The 18,950-nt window shown below is 35.8% G+C and overlaps 1 protein-coding gene across 7 annotated transcripts in view; it reads left to right on the forward strand.

Moving 5' to 3' along the window:
- The window catches only part of PPHLN1 (periphilin 1), a 144,444-nt gene that overhangs the window by 81,562 nt on the left and 43,932 nt on the right, over window positions 1–18,950 (forward strand). For all 7 annotated transcript variants that reach the window (XM_082665326.1, XM_082665328.1, XM_082665329.1 and 4 more), the window contains one exon: window positions 16,159–16,299. In XM_082665326.1, coding sequence (XP_082521452.1) covers window positions 16,159–16,299 — 141 coding nt within the window. The remainder of the gene's footprint in view (window positions 1–16,158; window positions 16,300–18,950) is intronic.

Consider the following 18,950-nt stretch of genomic DNA (forward strand, 5'->3'; position numbering starts at 1 on the left):
TCTTTCAAATTCAGATCCATTCAGTGAAATCAATAGTGCTCGAGATAATAAGACTCAATATCTTTCTTGATTCCACTTTTCTTCCTTTCCTGTTGTAAAGTTTTTTGCCACTATTTCACTGATGACCTTATATTGCCTTTATTAAAAATTTCTTTTACTTGTCTAGTTATTTAGATAGATAGATAGATAGAATGTATCTCATGTCTTGTTTTCCCTCCAGTACCTTGGATAATATATATCTAATGAACTAAACTAAATTTAATTACTAATAAGCTCTTTTTTTCCAGTTTTACTGAAATGTAATTGACATACAGCACTGTATAAGTTTAAGGTGTACAGCATAATGAATTGACTTACATATATTGTGAAATGATTATCACAGTAAGTTTAGTTAATATCCATTGTCTCATATAAACACCACAAAAAAGAAAAATATTTTTTTCCTTGTGATGAGAACTCTTAGGATTTACTCTCTTGTCAACTTTCAAATACACCATACAGCATTGTTAACTATAAACACCATGTTGTACATTACGTCCTCAGTACTTATTTATCTTATAACTGGAAGTTTGTACCTTTTGACCACCTTCATCCAATTCCCACCCCACTACTCCCCAGCCCTCACCTCTGGTAACCATGGATATGATCTCTTTTTCTATGAGTTTTTAAAACAATTCCATATATAAGTGAGATCATACAGTTTTTGTCTCTCTCTGTCTGGCTTATATCACTTACCATGGTGCCCTCAAGGTCCATCCATGTTGTTGCAAATGGCAGAATTTCTTTCTTTTACGGCTGAATAATATTTTATTGTGCATGTAACTTCTTTGTCTGTGTATCAGTTGATTGATACTTAGGTTGCTTCTGTATCTTGGCTATTGTAAATTATGCAGCTATGAACATTGGGGTGCATGTACGTTTTCGAGTTAGTGTTTTCATTTTCTTCAAATATATACCCAGATGTGGAATTGCTGGATCATATGGTAGTTCTCTTTTTAATTTTTTGAGGAATCTCATACTGTTTTCTGTAGCGACTGTACCAATTCACAATCCCACCAACAGTGCACAAAGGTTCCCTTTTCTCCACATCCTCCCAGCATTTGTTACATCTTGTCCTTTTGAGGCTGGTCATTCTAAGAGGTGTGAGGTGATATTTCATTGTGGTGTTGATTTGCATTTCCCTAATGATTAGGGATGTTGAGCACCTTTTCATGTACCTGTAGGCCATTCGTGTATCTTCTTTGGAAAAATTTATATTCAGGTCCTTTGCCCATTTTTTAATCGTATTATTTGGTTTTGTGTGGGGTTTTTTTTGTTTTTTTGTTTTTTTTGCTATTGAGTTGTATGAGTTCTTTATTTTGGATATTAACTCTTTGTCCACATATATGATTTGCAAATATTTTTTCCCATTCTGTAGTTTGTCTTTCATTTTGTTAATCATTTCTTTTGCTGTGCAGAAGGTTCATAGTTTGATGTAATATCACTTGTTTATTTTTTATTTTGTTGCTTGTGTTTTAGATGTCATATCTAAAAAGTCATTGCCAAGACCCATATCAAGGAACTCTCTTTCCTGTTTTCTTGTAGGAGTTTTATGGTTTCCAGTCTTACATTTAAGTCTTTAGTGCATTTTGAGTCAATTTTTGTGAATAGTGTATGTTAGGGCTCTAGTTTCCTTCTTTGACATGTGAATAACCTGATTTCTTCAGCACCATTTATTGGAGAAACTTTCTTTTCTCCGTTGAGTATTCTGGCCTCCTCTGTGAAATATTAGTTGGCCATATATGCATGGGTTTATTTCAGGACTTTCAGTTCTGTTCCATTTGGCCTATGTGTCTCTTTTTATGCTGGTATCATACTGTTTTGATTACTGTAACTAATGAGCTCTTTTAGTGTCAATTCAAGTTATTTCTCTCTTCGTTACTTGCCTTTTATTTTCCCAAAACTCATCTACTCTGATGTGTTTATTATGCTCATCAATTTATATTTTTGTATGTAGGTCTAGAATTATGATGAAGCTTGAAGTTCCTATTTTGAGTGTGTTTTAATAACTTTTTGTTTTGTTTGTTTTGCATTGACCTAACTAAGATGGAATCTAGTGGCAGAATTATTTTGACTGTGGGGTAGTCAGAACACAGTATAAATAATCTTTCTTGACATCATCTGAAATGAACTGTTGTCTGTCTAGTGTTAGAAACCATATACTGATATTGTGATTTATTTCTTAAATTATTTTTTGTTGTAGTATAATACATATAACATAAAACTTCCATCTTAACTGGTTTTTTTTTTTTTTTTTACGTTCCACATCACTTTTATTGCACAGTGGATAGATAATAAAACAATCTTTTTTTAAAAGGATACTTACACCAAACAACCATGGGGAGTACGGGGATATACATTCCCAAATGCAAAGAGGAAAAAGGAGACAGTTAACATGACTTTTTCCAGAAGCCAGAATGAGCCCCAGAGTTTTGCCACAGTAAGACTAGTGGTACATAGTTTGATATGGTCACATTTAGCCAGTTTATTGGTATAGTGTCAGCAGTTGGGAAAAAAAGAACTACGCAATGGAAACCTTAATGCTCAAAGAACCATTAGGTGGCAGTAGGGACACAGGTATCTTTTTTTTTTTTTATACAGCAGGTTCTTATTAGTTATCCATTTTATACATATTAGTGTCTACATGTCAATCCCAATCTCCCAATTCATCCCACCATCACACACCCCGCCCCCACCGCTTTCCCCCTTGGGGTCCATACGTTTGTTTTGTACATCTGTGTCTCAATTTCTGCCCTGCAAAACCAGTTCATCTGTACCATTTTTTGAGGTTACATATATGCGTTAATATACGATATTTGTTTTTCTCTTTCTGACTTACTTCACTCTGTATGACAGTCTCTAGATTCATCCACGTCTCTACAAATGACCCAATTTTGTTCCTTTTTATGGCTGAGTAATATTCCATTGCATATATATACCACATCTTCTTTATCCATTCGTCTGTTGATGGGCATTTAGGTTGCTTCCATGACCTGGCTATTGTAAATAGTGCTGCAATGAAAACTGGGGGAGCATGTGTCTTTTTGAATTATGTTTTTCTCTGGGTATATATGCCCAGTAGTGGGATTGCTGGGTCATACGGTAATTCTAGTTTTAGTTTTTTAAGGAACCTCCATACTGTTCTCCATAGTGGCTGTATCAATTTACATTCCCACCAAAAGTGCAAGAGGGTTCCCTTTTCTCCACACCCTCTCAAGCATTTGTTGTTTGTAGATTTTCTGATGATGCCCATTCTAACTGGTGTGAGGTGATACCTCATTGTAGTTTTGATTTGCATTTCTCTAATGATTAGTGATGTTGAGCAGCTTTTCATGTTCTTCTTGGCCATCTGTATGTCTTCTTGGGAGAAATGTCTATTTATGTCTTCTGCCCATTTTTGGATTGGCTTGTTTGTTTTTTTAATATTGAGCTGCATGAGCTATTTATATATTTTGGAGATTAATCCTTTGTCCGTTAATTCGTTTGCAAATACTTTCTCCCATTGTGAGGGTTGTCTTTTCGTCTTGTTTATGGTTTCCTTTGCTGTGCAAAAGCTTTGGTTTCGTTAGGTCCCATTTGTTTATTTTTGTTTTTATTTCCATTACTCTAGGAGGTGGATCAAAAAAGATCTGGCTGTGATTTATGTCAAAGAGTGTTATTCCTGTGTTTTCCTCTAAGAGTTTTATAGTGTCCAGTCTTACATTTAGGTCTCTAATCCATTTTGAGTTTATTTTTGTGTATGGTACTAGGGAGTGTTCTAATTTCATTCTTTTACATGTAGCTGTCCAGCTTTCCCAGCACCACTTACTGAAGAGAGTGTCTTTTCTCTTGTATATCCTTGCCTCCTTTGTCATAGATGAGTTGAGCATAGGTGCATGGGTTTATCTCTGGGCTTTCTATCCTGTTCCATTGATCTATATTTCTGTTTTTGTACCAGTACCATACTCTCTTGATTACTGTAGCTTTGTAGTATAGTCTGAAGTCAGGAAGTCTGATTGCTCCAGCTCCATTTTTCTCCCTCAAGACTGCTTTGGCTATTTGGGGTCTTTTGTGTCTCCATACAAATTTTAAGATTTTTTTGTTCTAGTTCTGTAAAATATGCCATTGGTAATTTGCTAGGGATTGCATTGAATCTGTAGATTGCTTTGGGTAGTATAGTCATTTTCACAATGTTGATTTTTCCAATCCAAGAACGTGGTATATCTCTCCATCTGTTGGTATCATCTTTAATTTTCTTAATCAGTGTCTTATAGTTTTCTGCATACAGGTCTTTTGTCTCCCTAGGTAGGTTTATTCCTAGGTATTTTAATCTTTTTGTTGCAATGGTAAATGGGAGTGTTTCCTTAATTTCTCTTTCAGATTTTTCATCATTAGTGTATAGGAATGCAAGTGATTTCTGTGCAATAATTTTTTATCCTGCAACTTTACCAAATTCATTGATTAGCTCTAGTAGTTTTCTGGTGGCATCTTTAGGATTCTCTATGTATAGTATCATGTCATCTGCAATCAGTGACAGTTTCACTTCTTCTTTTCCAATTTGTATTCCTTTTGTTTCTTTTTCTTCTCTGATTGCCGTGGCTAAGACTTCCAAAACTATGTTGAATAATAGTGGTGAGAGTGGACATCCTTGTCTCATTCCTGATCTTAGAGGAAATGCTTTCAGTTTTTCACCATTGAGAATGATGTTTGCTGTGGGTTTGTCGTATGTGGCCTTTACTATGTTGAGGTAGGTTCCCTTTGTGCCCACTTTTTGGAGAGTTCTAATCATAAATCGGTGTTGTTTTGTCAGAAGCTTTTTCTGCATCTATTGAGATGATCGTATGGTTTTTCTCCTTCAATTTGTTAATATGGTGTATCACATTGATTGCTTTGCCTATATTGAAGAATCCTTGCATCCCTGGGATAAATCCCACTTGATCATGGTGTGTGATCCTTTTAATGTGTTGTTGGATTCTATTTGCTAGTATTTTGTTGAGAATTTTTGCATCTATATTCATCAGTGATATTGGTCTGTAATTTTCTTTTTTTGTGGTATCTTTGTCTGGTTTTGGCATCAGGGTGATTGTGGCCTCATAGAATGAGTTTGGGAGTGTTCCTTCCTCTGCAGTTTTTTGAAAGAGTTTGAGAAGGATGGGTGTTAGCTCTTCTCTAAACGTTTGATAGAATTCACCTATGAAGCCATCTGGTCCTGGACTTTTGTTTGTTGGAAGATTTTTAATCACAGTTTCAATTTCATTACTTGTGATTGGTCTGTTCACATTTTCTATTTCTTCCTGGTTCAGTCTTGGAAGGTTATACCTTTCTAAAAATTTGTCCATTTCTTCCAGGTTATCCATTTTATGGGCATAGAGTTGCTTGTAGTAGTCTCTTCGGATGCTTTGTATTTCTGTGGTGTCTGTTGTAACTTCTCCTTTTTCATTTCTAATTTTATTGATTTGAGTCCTCTCCCTCTTTTTCTTGATGAGTCTGGCTAATGGTTTATCAATTTTGTTTATCTTCTCCAAGAACCAGCTTTTAGTTTTATTGAGCTTTACTATTGTTTTCTTGGTTTCTATTTCATTTATTTCTGCTCTGATCTTTATGATTTCTTTCCTTCTGCTAACTTTGGGTTTTGTTTGTTCTTCTTTCTCTAGTTCCTTTAGGTGTAAGTTTAGATTGTTTATGTGAGATTTTTCTTGTTTCTTGAGGTAGGCTTGTATTGCTATAAACTTCCTTCTTAGAACTGCTTTTGCTGCATCCTATAGGTTTTGGATTGTCATGTTTTCATTGTCATTTGTCTGTAGGTATTTTTTGATTTCCTCTTTGATTTCTTTAGTGATCTCTTGGTTATTTAATAACGTATTGTTTAGCCTCCTTGTGTTTGTATTTTTTACGTTTTTTTCCCCGTAATTGATTTCTAACCTCATAGCGTTGTGGTCAGAAAAGATGCTTGATACGATTTCAGTTTTCTTAAATTTACTGAGGCTTGATTTGTGACCCAAGATGTGATCTATCATGGAGAATGTTCTATGTGCACCTGAGAAGAAAGTGTAATCTGCTGCTTTTGGATGGAATGTCCTATAAATATCAATTAAATCTATCTGGTCTATTGTGTCATTTAAGGCTCATCTTAACCATTTTAAGTGTATAGTTCAGTGGTATTAAATACATTCACATTATTATGCACATCACTACCCTCCATCCCCTTAACTCTTTTCACCTGTAAAACTGAAACTCTACACCAATTAAACAACAACTCTCCAAAGCAATTTTATCAGTTTATTCTCTCCCTCCCTCAGTCCCTGGCAACCACTATTATGCTTTCTGTCATTATGATTTTAACTACTTTAAGTACTTAAGTGGAATCATATAGTATTTTTTTTGTGTGACTGGCTTATTTCATTATGCATAGTGTCTTCTAGGTTCATCCATGTAGTAGCATATTGTAGAATTTCCTGTTTCTTTTAAAAGGCTGAGTAATATTCCACTGTGTATGTGTGTACTATATTGTGTGTGTGTGTGTGTGTGTGTGTGTTAAATGCTTTATATTATTTAGAATTCCTTAGTGGATTTTTATTTTTATTTTTATTTTTTTTAAGGAATTACATTGTTTTATTCACAATGAGATCGTCCTTTAAAAGTGTTCAAAATATATTCAAAATATATTATAAACACATTCTAAACATATAACAAATTTAACAAGATAAACATAAATAGAATTAATTATAATTTTAAGTAAGAAAACATATCTTAGCATTTATTCATTCATCCCTGTGGTAGTATTTGTCACTTTATTAAAATGATATTAACTGAATTAGATTGGTGAATTTTTCTTCGCCTATAGAAAATTAAGATTAAGAATATTCTGCAACATTTTTTATTCTAGTAAAAAATCAATATTGCTTGATAATAAATAACAACATTAGTAGCTTACAATAATCAAGGCCATTCCTTTCTGAATAAATTAAGGAATATATTGCCAATAAATAATTAAAGGAGTTGGCAATTATGTTGAATATTTCTTAATATTTTGAAACCTAATCTAGTGGTAATCAAGGGAAAATTAATGAATTATGTTAGTATTTGTTTTATGTCATTACTTTAAAATGTATTATATTGCTGTATAAGCAAAATGATTTTATGGGAAATAATACAGATTATACACACAAATAGTTAAATTAATTATTAGCAAATCACTCTATAACTTGTGCCAAGAATGAAAAGATGGTACAGCTGGGAGGATGGCCAGTAAGAGGAAAAAGCAACAAGGGCTTTCAAGAAGTGATACTCCGGATTGCAAGTTGAACATTCTGCACCAATCACTGTCCAGTTCTAGAGAGGGATGGATTTACTCCCACATTTCCTTGAGTGTGACACTGCACCATGATTATGCAAGGTAAAGCCTTTAGTTATTTCTGTATTAAACGTAAGGATATTTTTAAATCAGGAAAAATCTGATCTCCATTTGAAAAAAAATCTATAAAACTTGCATTATCCTCAATAATAATTTTATAATGGATTAATTGTTTAAAATCTGGAATAAAAAATACCAGTATTATAGGAAATAGAAAATATTTAAAAAATCTTTAGATGGGGAAATAATTTTTTATCAGTACACCAAAAATTGATATTCTAAAGGTAAAGGAAGATGTATCTACATGAAATAATATCATTAATATTAATTATATTAAAACTTATATATGGCAAAGAAAATACATACCAGTGCCTCCCCTACCACACACGCAAAAGCACAGTCAATACAGACACGAATGCAAATTGAGACATTTGATATAATATGACAAAAAAGGGTTAATGCCTTTACTTTTTTTTTTTTTTTTTTTTGGCGATAGGTATACCTGGTTTTAATTCTCACTTCTACCGCTTGGTAGCTGGATAGCCTTAGGCAAGTTTCATACCTCCCTGAAATTCACTTAATTCAGTCTGTAAAATGGCATAATAACTTATTATAGCATCCTTTTAGGAATTTTAAATCAGTTCTTGAAATAAAAGTACACAATATATAGACAAGTATGGATTCCTCAATAGATGTTTGACCTTTCATTTCTCCAGTATCCCACCCGCATCAAATAAAGAAAAATACTTTTTAAAATTTACGAATATTTCATTGTTGTAAAGTTAAAGCCATAAAAATAATCAAATGGCCTACTATCATACCGTTAGAAGAAAAAAAAAAAGGTGTTCATGAGAGTTCCATATTAGAATACAAGTTTTCCTTAGGCACCTGTTTATGTATGCTATTCTGCTCTTTACAATAAATAATTAAATTTAAAAGACTTAATTCCTCACTTTTAAGACCTTATTAGTTTACAAATTACATATTGACCTATGCTAAATTTTATACCGACCCATGCTAATGAATTCAGTACAGAAAACAAAAAACACTGCACTCAAGCAAACTACATATATATATATATATATATATATATATATAAAACTTATATGAGAATTGCTACTCCAGCTTTCTTTTGGTTTCCATTTGCATGAAATACCTTTTTCCATCCCCTTACTTTCAGTCTGTATGTGTCTCTAGGTCTGAAGTGGGTCTCTTGTAGACAGCAAATATATGGGTCTTGTTTTTGTATCCATTCAGCCAATCTGTGTCTTTTGGTGGGAGCATTTAGTCCATTTACATTTAAGGTAATTATCGATATGTGTGTTCCCATTCCCATTTTCTTAATTGTTTTGGGTTTGTTATTGTAGGTCTTTTCCTTCTTTTGTGTTTCTTGCCTAGAGAAGTTCCTTTAGCAGTTGTTGTAGAGCTGGTTTGGTGGTGCTGAACTCTCTCAGCTTTTGCTTGTCTGTAAAGGTTTTAATTTCTCCATCAAATCTGAATGAGATCCTTGCTGGGTAGAGTAATCTTGGTTGCAGGTTTTTCTCCTTCAACACTTTCAATATGTCCTGCCACTCCCTTCTGGCTTGCAGAGTTTCTGCTGAAAGATCAGCTGTTAACCTTATGGGGATTCCCTTGTGTGTTATTTGTTGTTTTTCCCTTGCTGCTTTTAATATGTTTTCTTTGTATTTAATTTTTGACAGTTTGATTAATATGTGTCTTGGCGTATTTCTCCTTGGATTTATCCTGTATGGGACTCTCTGTGCTTCCTGGACTTGATTAACTATTTCCTTTCCCATATTAGGGAAGTTTTCAACTATAATCTCTTCAAATATTTTCTCAGTCCCTTTCTTTTTCTCTTCTTCTTCTGGAACCCCTATAATTCGAATGTTGGTGCGTTTAATGTTGTCCCAGAGGTCTCTGAGACTGTCCTCAGTTCTTTTCATTCTTTTTTCTTTATTCTGCTCTGCAGTAGTTATTTCCACTATTTTATCTTCCAGGTCACTTATCCGTTCTTCTGCCTCAGTTATTCTGCTATTGATCCCATCTAGAGTACTTTTAATTTCATTTATTGTGTTGTTCATCGTTGCTTGTTTCATCTTTAGTTCTTCTAGGTCCTTGTTAACTGATTCTTGCATTTTGTCCATTCTATTGTCCATTCTATCTCCAAGATTTCGGATCAACCTTACTATCATTATTCTGAATTCTTTTTCAGGTAGACTGCCTATTTCCTCTTCATTTGTTAGGTCTGGTGGGTTTTTATCTTGCTCCTTCATCTGCTGTGTGTTTTTCTGTCTTTTCATTTTGCTTATCTTACTGTGTTTGTGGTCTCCTTTTTTGCAGGCTGAAGGTTCGTAGTTCCTGTTGTTTTTTGTGTCTGTCCCCAGTGGCTAAGGTTGGTTCAGTGGGTTGTGTCGGCTTCCTGGTGGAGGGTACTAGTGCCTGTGTTCTGGTGGATGAGGCTGGATCTTGTCTTTCTGGTGGGCAGGTCCACGTCTGGTGGTGTGTTTTGGGGTGTCTGTAGACTTATTATGATTTTGGGCAGCCTCTCTGCTAATGGGTGGGGTTGTGTTCCTGTCTTGCTAGTTGTTTGGCATAGGATGTCCAGCACTGTAGCTTGCTGGTCGTTGAGTGAAGCTGGGTGCTGGCGTTGAGATGGAGATCTCTCGGAGATTTTTGCTGTTTGATATTATGTGCAGCTGGGAGGCCTCTTGTGGACCAGTGTCCTGAAGTTGGCTCTCCCACCTCAGAGGCACAGCACTGACTCCTGGCTGCAGCACCAAGAGCCTTTCATCCACAGGGCTCCTTAATTTGGGATGATTCGTTGACTATTCAGGTATTCCACAGATGCAGGGTATATCAAGTTGATTGTGGAGCTTTAATCCGCTGCTTCTGAGGCTGCTGGGAGAGATTTCCCTTTCTCTTCTTTGTTCTCACAGCTCCCAGGGGCTCAGCTTTGGATTTGGCCCCGCCTGTGCGTGTAGGTCGCCGGAGGGCGTCTGTTCTTTGCTCAGACAGGAGGGGGTTAAAGGAGCCGCTGATTCGGAGGCTCTGGCTCACTCAGGCCGGGGGGTAGGGAGGGTCACGGAGTGTGGGGCGGGCCTGCAGCGGCAGAGGCCGGGGTGACGTTGCAGCCTGAGGCGCGCCGTGCGTTCTCCCGGGGGAGTTGTCCCTGGATCCCGGGACCCTGGCAGTGGCGGGCTGCACAGGCTCCCCGGAAGGGCGTGTGGCTAGTGACCTGTGTTCGCACACAGGCCTCCTGGTGGCGGCAGCAGCGGCCTTAGCGTCTCATGTCTGTCTCTGGGCTCCGCACTTTTAGCCGCGGCTCGCGCCCGTCCCTGGAGCTCTCTCAAGCAGCGTTCTTAATCCCCTCTCCTCGTGCACCAGGAAACAAAGAGGGACGTAAAAGTCTCTTGCCTCTTCGGCAGGTCCAGACTTTTCCCCGGACTCTCTCCCGGCTAGCCGCGGTGCACTAACGCCCTGCAGGCTGTGTTCACGCCGCCAACCTCAGTCCTCTCCCGGCGCTCCGACAAAAGCCGGAGCCTCAGCTCCCAGTCCCGCCCGCCCCGGCGGGCGAGCAGACAAGCCTCTCGGCTGGCGAGTTCCGGTCGGCCCGATCCTCTGCGCTGGAATCTGTCCGCTTTGCCCTCCGCACCCCTGTTGCTGTGCTCTCCATCGCGGCTCCCAAGCTCCCCCACTCCGCCTCCCGAAGTCTCCACCCGCGAAGGGGCTTCCTAGTGTGTGGACACTTTTCCTCCTTCACAGCTCTCTCCCGCTGGTGCAGGACCCGTCCCTATCCTTTTGTCTCTGTTTAGTTTTTTCTTTTGCCCTAACCAGGTACGTGGGGGGTTCCTTGCCTTTTGGGAGGTCTGAGGTCTTCTGCCAGCGTTCAGTAGGTGCTCCGTAGGAGTTGTTCCACGCGTAGATGTATTTCTGGTGTATCTGTGGGGAGGAAGGTGATCTCCGCGTCTTACTCTTCCGCCATCTTCCCGGAAGTCCTCTGGATTTTTAAATAGGTTTAAAAGATACTTTAGTGATATTTTGGGAAATTGATTGGGGTTTTTGGATGGGCTAGGAGTACATTCTTTTTTTAAAAATTTTTTTACAGTAAGTCCTTGTTGGTTATCTATTTTAAGTATAGCAGTGTGTGTGTGTACTGCATTTTGTTTTCTTTTCATTGGTATGTTGTGTTTTCATTTTCATTCATCTCTAAGTATTTCTTACTTTCCCTTGTGATTTTTCTTTGTTTGTTTAAAAGTACATTAATTTCCAGAATTTTGTGAATTTTCCAGATTTTTCTTTTTAAATCTGTTGAGACTTAATATGTGCCCCAATACAGGGAAATGTTCCATGTGCACTTGAGAAGAATGTATACTCTGTTGAAGTTTGGTGGATTGTTCTGTATATGTCTGTTAGATGTAGTTAGTGTATTGTGTTGCTTAAGCCCACTATTCCCTTACTTATTTCCTTACTTATTATCGTGAAACTGTTTATTTCTCCCTTCAGTTTTGTCAGGTTTTGTTTCATATATTTTTATAGTTTGTCATTAGGTGTGTAAATGTTTGTAATTGTTATATCTTCTTGCTTTATTGAAACTTTTATTAATACATAATGTCCTTGTCTCTGGTAACCTTTTTTTATTTAGAGTTTATCTGTCTGATATTATTATAGCCACTCTTGCTCTCTTTTGTTTACTATGTGCATGGAATATCTTTTTTTCCATCCTTTTAGTTTCCACCTGTTTGTGCCTTTGGGTCTCAAGTGAATCTCTTGTTGATAACATATTGTTGGATCATATGTTTTTATTCATTCTGCCAATTTCTGTCTTTGGACTGGAGAATTTAAACCATTTACACTTGAAAGTAATTACTGAGGAGGGACTTACTCCTGTCATTGTGCTATTTGTATTCTATATGCCCTGTAACTTTTTTGTTCTTCATTTCCTGCATTCAGGTCTTCTTTTGTTTTTAGTTGATTTTTTGTAGTGAAATGTTAAAATTTCTATCTTGTTTCCTTTTGTGTATATTTTATAGCTGTTTTCTTTGTGGGTACAATGGAGAAGACATTTAACATCCTAAAATTGTAACACTAATTTAAATTTATACCAGCTTACCTGCAATAACATACAAAGCCTGTACTCCTTTACAGCTCTGTGTCTACCTCCTCATTTGTTGATGTTCCACAATTACATCGTTATACATTGTGTGCCGCCCCAAACCATAAACTAATAATTATTTTAAATACATTAGCATATTAAATTATCTAGAAAATAAGACTTGGAGTTATAAACCAACATTGCAGTGATACTAGTTTTTACACTAATAATTTTTTTCTTTAAATGTCATAGTCTCCTAAATCATGTTGCAAATAAAAAGTGCAGCTTCCAACTATTTACAGTAATACTAGCTGTTTTAACTATGCATTTAACTTCATTGAGCTCTTTATTCCTCCATACAGCTTCGAGTTACCATCTAGAGTCCTTTCATTTCACCTTGCAGGGCTTCCTTAAGCATTTCTTGCATGACAGATCTAGTATCATGAACTTCCTCAGCTTTTGTTTATCTGGGAATGTCTTAATTTCTCCCTCACTTATGAAGGACAGTTTTGGTGGATATAGCAGTCTTTGTTGGCAGTTTTTTCTTTTAACACTTTGAACATATCAGTCCACTGTCTTCTGGCCTCCAAAGTTTCTGATGAGAAATCTGCTTAATCTTAGTTGAAGACTCCTTGTATTGATGATGATGATTTCTTGCTGCTTTCAAGATTCTCCCTTGGTCTTTATCTTTAAAGTTTGATTATAATGTGTCTTTTGAGCTTCTTTGAGTTCATCTTGGGTTTTTTTGAGCTTCTTGGATGTTTATATTCATGTCTTTCATCAGATTTGGGAGTTTACAGCCATTATTCATTCAAGTATCTTCTCTGCCCCTTTCTCTCTCTCCTCCTTCTGAGATTCCCAGAAGGATGTATATATTAAGTGTATATTGGTCCACTTGATGGTGCTCCACAGATCCCTTAGGTTCTGTTCACTTTTCTTCAATCTTTTTTCTTTCTGTCCTTCAGGCAATAATTTCCTATTTCCTTGTCCTGTTTTTCAAGTTCACTGATTCTTTCTTCTGCCTTTGAATCCCTCTAGTGAATTTTTTATTGTAATTATTGGTCTTATTAGCTATGAAATTTCTTTTTCATTTCCTTTTAGGTTTTTTATTTCTTTATTGATATTTCTATTTTGTTCACACATTGCTTTCTTGGCTTTTCCCACAACTTTCTTTAGTTCTTTGTGCATCTTAGAGATGGTTATTTTAAAGTTTTTTCATCCAGTAGATCTGCCATTAGGTCTTTTTCAGGAGCAGTTTCTGTTGATTCATTTTTTTCTTTGAATGAGCAGTACTTTGCCATTTCTTTGTATGATTTGTGATTTTTTTTGTTGAACACTGGGCATTTGAATCTAATAATGTGGTAACTCTGTAAGTCAGATTCCCCCTGTTCCCCTGGGCTTGCTGGGTTTGTTGTTGTTGTTGTTACTGTTTGTTTTTTATTGTTGGCTGTTTCTGTACTGAGGATCAGTCTGAGGTGTAAACAAAGTCTTCTCTGTTCTTTCTGAGCCTTTCCCTTGTTGTGCCCATTTACTTTCTAACTTCCCCCATGTATACAGTTTTTTTTTTTAACATTCTTATCTTTAATGTCTGGCTCCCAAAAGAGGAAGGTGTGAAAAATGAAGGGGGGAGGGTTCTGGTCCTTTATATCCCCTGGAAGTCACTTCAGTCAGAATAAGAGGGGCTTGCAACAGTCGGGGGAGGTATAATAATAATGGCTGTTCGCCTGTTTGTCTGCCCCTCTGATCAGAAGCAGCAATCAGTGATCGGAGCACAGTTCCCTGATATTTGAAGGATAGGGTACTTTTTCCCCAGTCTGACTCCCATAAGCAATGTGTAAGCTGCTCTAGGAACATGTACACAGCTTCCTGCCAAGTGGGTAGGGGTGGGAGATGGGCAGCTGCTACTGTGTGAAGAGCTGAATTTAACCTCAGTTTTACCACCCATGTCTTCCTCGGAAGGGACAAGACTTCAAGAGAGTCCAGAGTTCCACAATAGTTAAATCAGACATTATGCCAGTGTAATTTTTTGTGTAGGTTGGGAGACAGATTGCTAGTGCTTCCTATTCTGCTGTCTTCCCAGAATCCTCTCCCCTTAAATGATTTGTATACTTTCAATTTAAATCCCTTAAGATATATAACTCAGACTTATAAAAACCAGGTTTTTTAAAAAAGTAGATTATGCATGCACATGTCAGAAATTCAAAAGGCATTGGAATAGGTACAGTGTCTTCTAAGTTATCCCTATTGAGACAGCCTCTTCTATCATTTTTTTCCCCATAGGTTATATCCCTCCAGAGATAGTGTGTTCATATATATGCATAAAGGTATATATACCCATGCTTCCCTCTTCCCTTTTGTTTTTGACACAACTGGCAGTATATTTATGGGGAATGACCTTCAGGACTTGCCAGGAGAAAAATTAGGATACATTATGCAGTATATTTAGACTGTTCTTATTCTTTTAAATGATTTCTTAGTATTCCATGGTTCTAGATAGTGCATAATTTACTTGATAGACGTTTAGGTTGTTTTCAATCATTTGCCACTAACGGCAACCATATCTTAGCATTCGTTGCTCATGTGTGTATCTGTAGATTAAGTTCCTACAGGTGAAGGTGCTTGGTGAAAGGGATATGTGGTACATTTTGATAAATATTGCCAAATTACTCTCTAAAGAGGTTGTGGCAGTGTACAACACATTAGGTGTTGGAATGCCACTGCTCTTACAGGTGAAAAATACCACTAATTAATATATATCTTGTGACTTCTGTAAACCTACTGCTGTTTGCTGCTACGTCAATCACAAAAACCGTAAGTTTTTTGATAAACTTGTGATAAGTACAGTTTTCTTATTTCCTCCTTCACCTCCCACCCAACTAAAATATACAACAGTAAAATATATTAGCTCAAACTTTACTCTTTCCAAGTTACTGCTTACTGCAGGCTCCATGAAGCCAAGAACTTTTGTCTGTTCTGTTCATTGATAGATCTAGTGTCACTTGAGCAGTGCTTGGCATTTATCATAGAATAAATTTTTGAGTAAACTAATGCATTGTAGTTAAATAATAGTTTTCCCTCATTTATTTAGTTTTCCTCTTTTCATCAAAAGTATTTTTAGAAAGTAAGATAATCGGCCTTGGGCTTTTTATGGGATCATTTACTCATTAATGAACTATTGCAGTATTGTTGAAGTAATAATTATTGCTGTTTGGAGTTGTTTTCTTTTCAGTTATTTCAATAAATTCTTAGGTTACAGGAGGCAGGGTATTTTTAACTTCTGAAGTAGAGTCCTTTTCTATGTTTCTGTGTAATATATTTGCTTATGTGTGTTCACACTTCTCACTTCCAGTTGGACTTTTTTCTTCTGTGTTTCTTATATAGATTGCTTAAGGAATAGTTACAGGACAAAACCTTCTAGCTCTGTCTTAATATAGTATGAAATATAATTTTGGAATGGAATAAACCTAGAGGCTTTGTCTTACCTAAGATTTAAAAAGTAGCCATCATTTCCTCTTTAATCCTCCTCACATAAGTTCATTATGCATAGCAAGATTGAAAGTGTTTCTTTTCTTAAGACAGGTTAAATTTAGCACTTTCTCTTGAGATAATCTGCCAATTGGTGCTTATATTCAGTCATCTAAAATGCTGTATGTCCTTTAAGAAAGTAATAAAAGATTTCTAATTCTTTTTAAAGGCGGGATCCACGGCACCATTGTTCATTGACCAGCCAGAAGAACCTGAGACAAATGCAACAGATGGCATAGAATTATTCGAAGACAGTCAGCTAACCAGTCGCTCTAAAGCAATAGCCTCAAAAACCAAAGAGATTGAACAGGTGAGAATCCAGTCTGCTTAAAGTATAAAATCTTTTGTTCCTGTCATTTTGTACACAGTAGTTACAGTAAATATTTATTGAATAAATATTTCATTTTGTCTTTTTCCATTTGTGACCCTGAAATTACAATGTAAAAAATTCTAAAAAATGTTTGATTTGATTTCACAGTAATTTTGATCAGTTTGGTCCTCCACCCCTGCTTACTTTTTTTTCTCTTTTTAATAAAAAGCAAGCTTCTATTTTAGAGAATATTAATATTCTAGTTAGTGTGGAGCAATTAAAGAACTATTAAACTTAGAGATGGGTTGAAAAATATTAAATATACCAATATAATAGCAAATGTTAGTTTTGAATACTGGGATTACAGATGTTTCTTGATGGTTTTCATTATACTTTTAAGTATTTTTCAAATATTAAAGAAAAAATAAAGGATAGGTATTTAAATCTAATTTTAATGATGTCATTTTGAAAAGTCAGGGTCTTGTTTTTAATAGATTGAATAGATTGCTTAAGGAATAGTTATAGGACAAAACCTTCTATCTGTATCTTAATACAGTGTGAAATGTAATTTTGGAATAGAATAAGCCTAGAGGCTTTGTCTTACCTAAGATTTAAAAAGTAGCCATCATTTCCTCTTTAATCCTCCTCGCATATGCTCATTATGCATAGAAAAGTTGAAAGTGTTTCAATATGGAAATATTACCTGCTTTATAGGGTATTATCACTTTATGAGAATTAAATGAAGTAAATGAAATGTGAAAGGGCTTTCTAAAATGTGACATGTTGTACAGCTGTTTGTTTTTGATGTTGTTACTCTCTAGTGCCTTGAGTAAATGTCATTATATTGTTATATAATCTTCTAAAAACTGTTGGAAATTAAGAACAAAATTAAACCTTTTCTCAAGGCGCTGTCCATTTCCACATCAATTAAAATCTATTTCCCTTGGTTAAGTAGAAGATCTTATTTAAATCCTAGATATGATTGTGCAGCTTATATAGGAAAACGGTGACTGAGAAAATCCAGTTTAATTTGGTGATGTGAAAGGCAGATTGGTGCCTTTCAAGATATCAATTAAATGGGAGTAAATAAATGGTTTGCTCACTAGGTGTATCTTCCAGTACGAATATGAATATCATTGCCCTATATAAAATTACTGTCTTTTTACTCTGACTTATTTTTCTTTGTAGCTTTTTTTTTTCCCTACCATTTGACATATGTTTGCTTGTCTCCCTTCCATATGGAAGCTTCATGAGAGCAAGGACTTTGTTTTGTTTACTGCTTTATCTTCATTACCCAGAATAGCGATTGGCATGTAGTGGGCTCACAAGAAATATGTGTTGTATGAATAGTCACTGAGTCACTTGAAATCAGAGTGTGTCTTAACCTGACCACTTAACAGAGTGCCTAGGCCCAGCACTTAGTAAGTGCTTGATAAATGATTGTTAAGTGAATGAATTACTTAATGTTATTTTTCTTTTTCACCTAAATTGCAGCTCTTTAAAGGAGAGGTTTTCTTAAGAATATAACTGGTAGAAAAACTTGACTGACTCCCCTATTGGGAGGGAGTATTTTGGGTTGTTATTTATTAATATTTTTGTACTGTCTCCTCTTGTTATTAGTCATAGGTGATCTATTTGATCTTGAAAAGGTGGGTTACCAGTCAGAGGTAGAGCCTAGCTTAGCAGCACACACATAAAATTATTTAGTATGAAACCAGCGTTTGTATACTTTACAGACACCCATATATGTTTGACCTGTAAGTATGACTGTATTTCTGTTTTCATCTGTCCATTGTTCAAACACATGAAAAATCTGATACTAAAGTATATTGAACAAGGAAAGATGAACTAAAGAAAGAAAAATAACTCTAAAAGGTCATTACTGTATTCTGATGTACTAGAGAAGTAAAACCATTATAAAATAGAGAACTTAATGATGTTAAATATTGGAATGTAACTACTGTGTTGCTAGGGTACTTTGGTTTTCATATATTGACAAGAAAATCAAACCAGAATTCCTCAAAATGTCACAAAGCTAGTAAATAATGACATGTAATTATTTTATAAATCATGTCTTAATGTTACAGTGATTTTTGAAAATGAAAAAATTAGGTTTAAGGGGATTTCTCTCCAACATTTGCACATTTTATTTTTAGAGATTAAATACCAGATGTATAGGAATATTATAAAGGTTTGAGAAAGCTAGATGGTAGTTATTATACAGCTGTCTAGTAATTTATATTTTTCCATATGCTTGAAATATTGCATGATTTAAAAAATGAATAATAGCCCCCCCAAAAAGAGCCTGCATAGATGAGGCCAACAAATCAAACTTAGAATAATGTAGGAATGTAAATATTGGTGTTATAGCCAAGTTGCTTTTTCTCCCTGTTATGTCAAGTGCAATATGTTCAGATATCTTATAAATTTCCACATGTTTTTTGAGGGTTTATATAAATTAGGTCCTTCAGCCCTTGAATCCAAAGAAAGTCATTAACTTGAGGCAGTATTACAATATGTAATAAACTAAATCTTCAGGCCAAAATTTAATTTAATTCAGAGGGCCTACAAATGTGGCTTATTCGATGTTTAAGGGCACGCATATGGATATAGAGTGTATCAGAATCACTTCAATAAGAGCAGATTCATGT

This window comes from Grampus griseus, assembly GCF_964374135.1.
Source record: "Grampus griseus genome assembly, chromosome: 11".
NCBI lineage: Eukaryota > Metazoa > Chordata > Mammalia > Artiodactyla > Delphinidae > Grampus > Grampus griseus.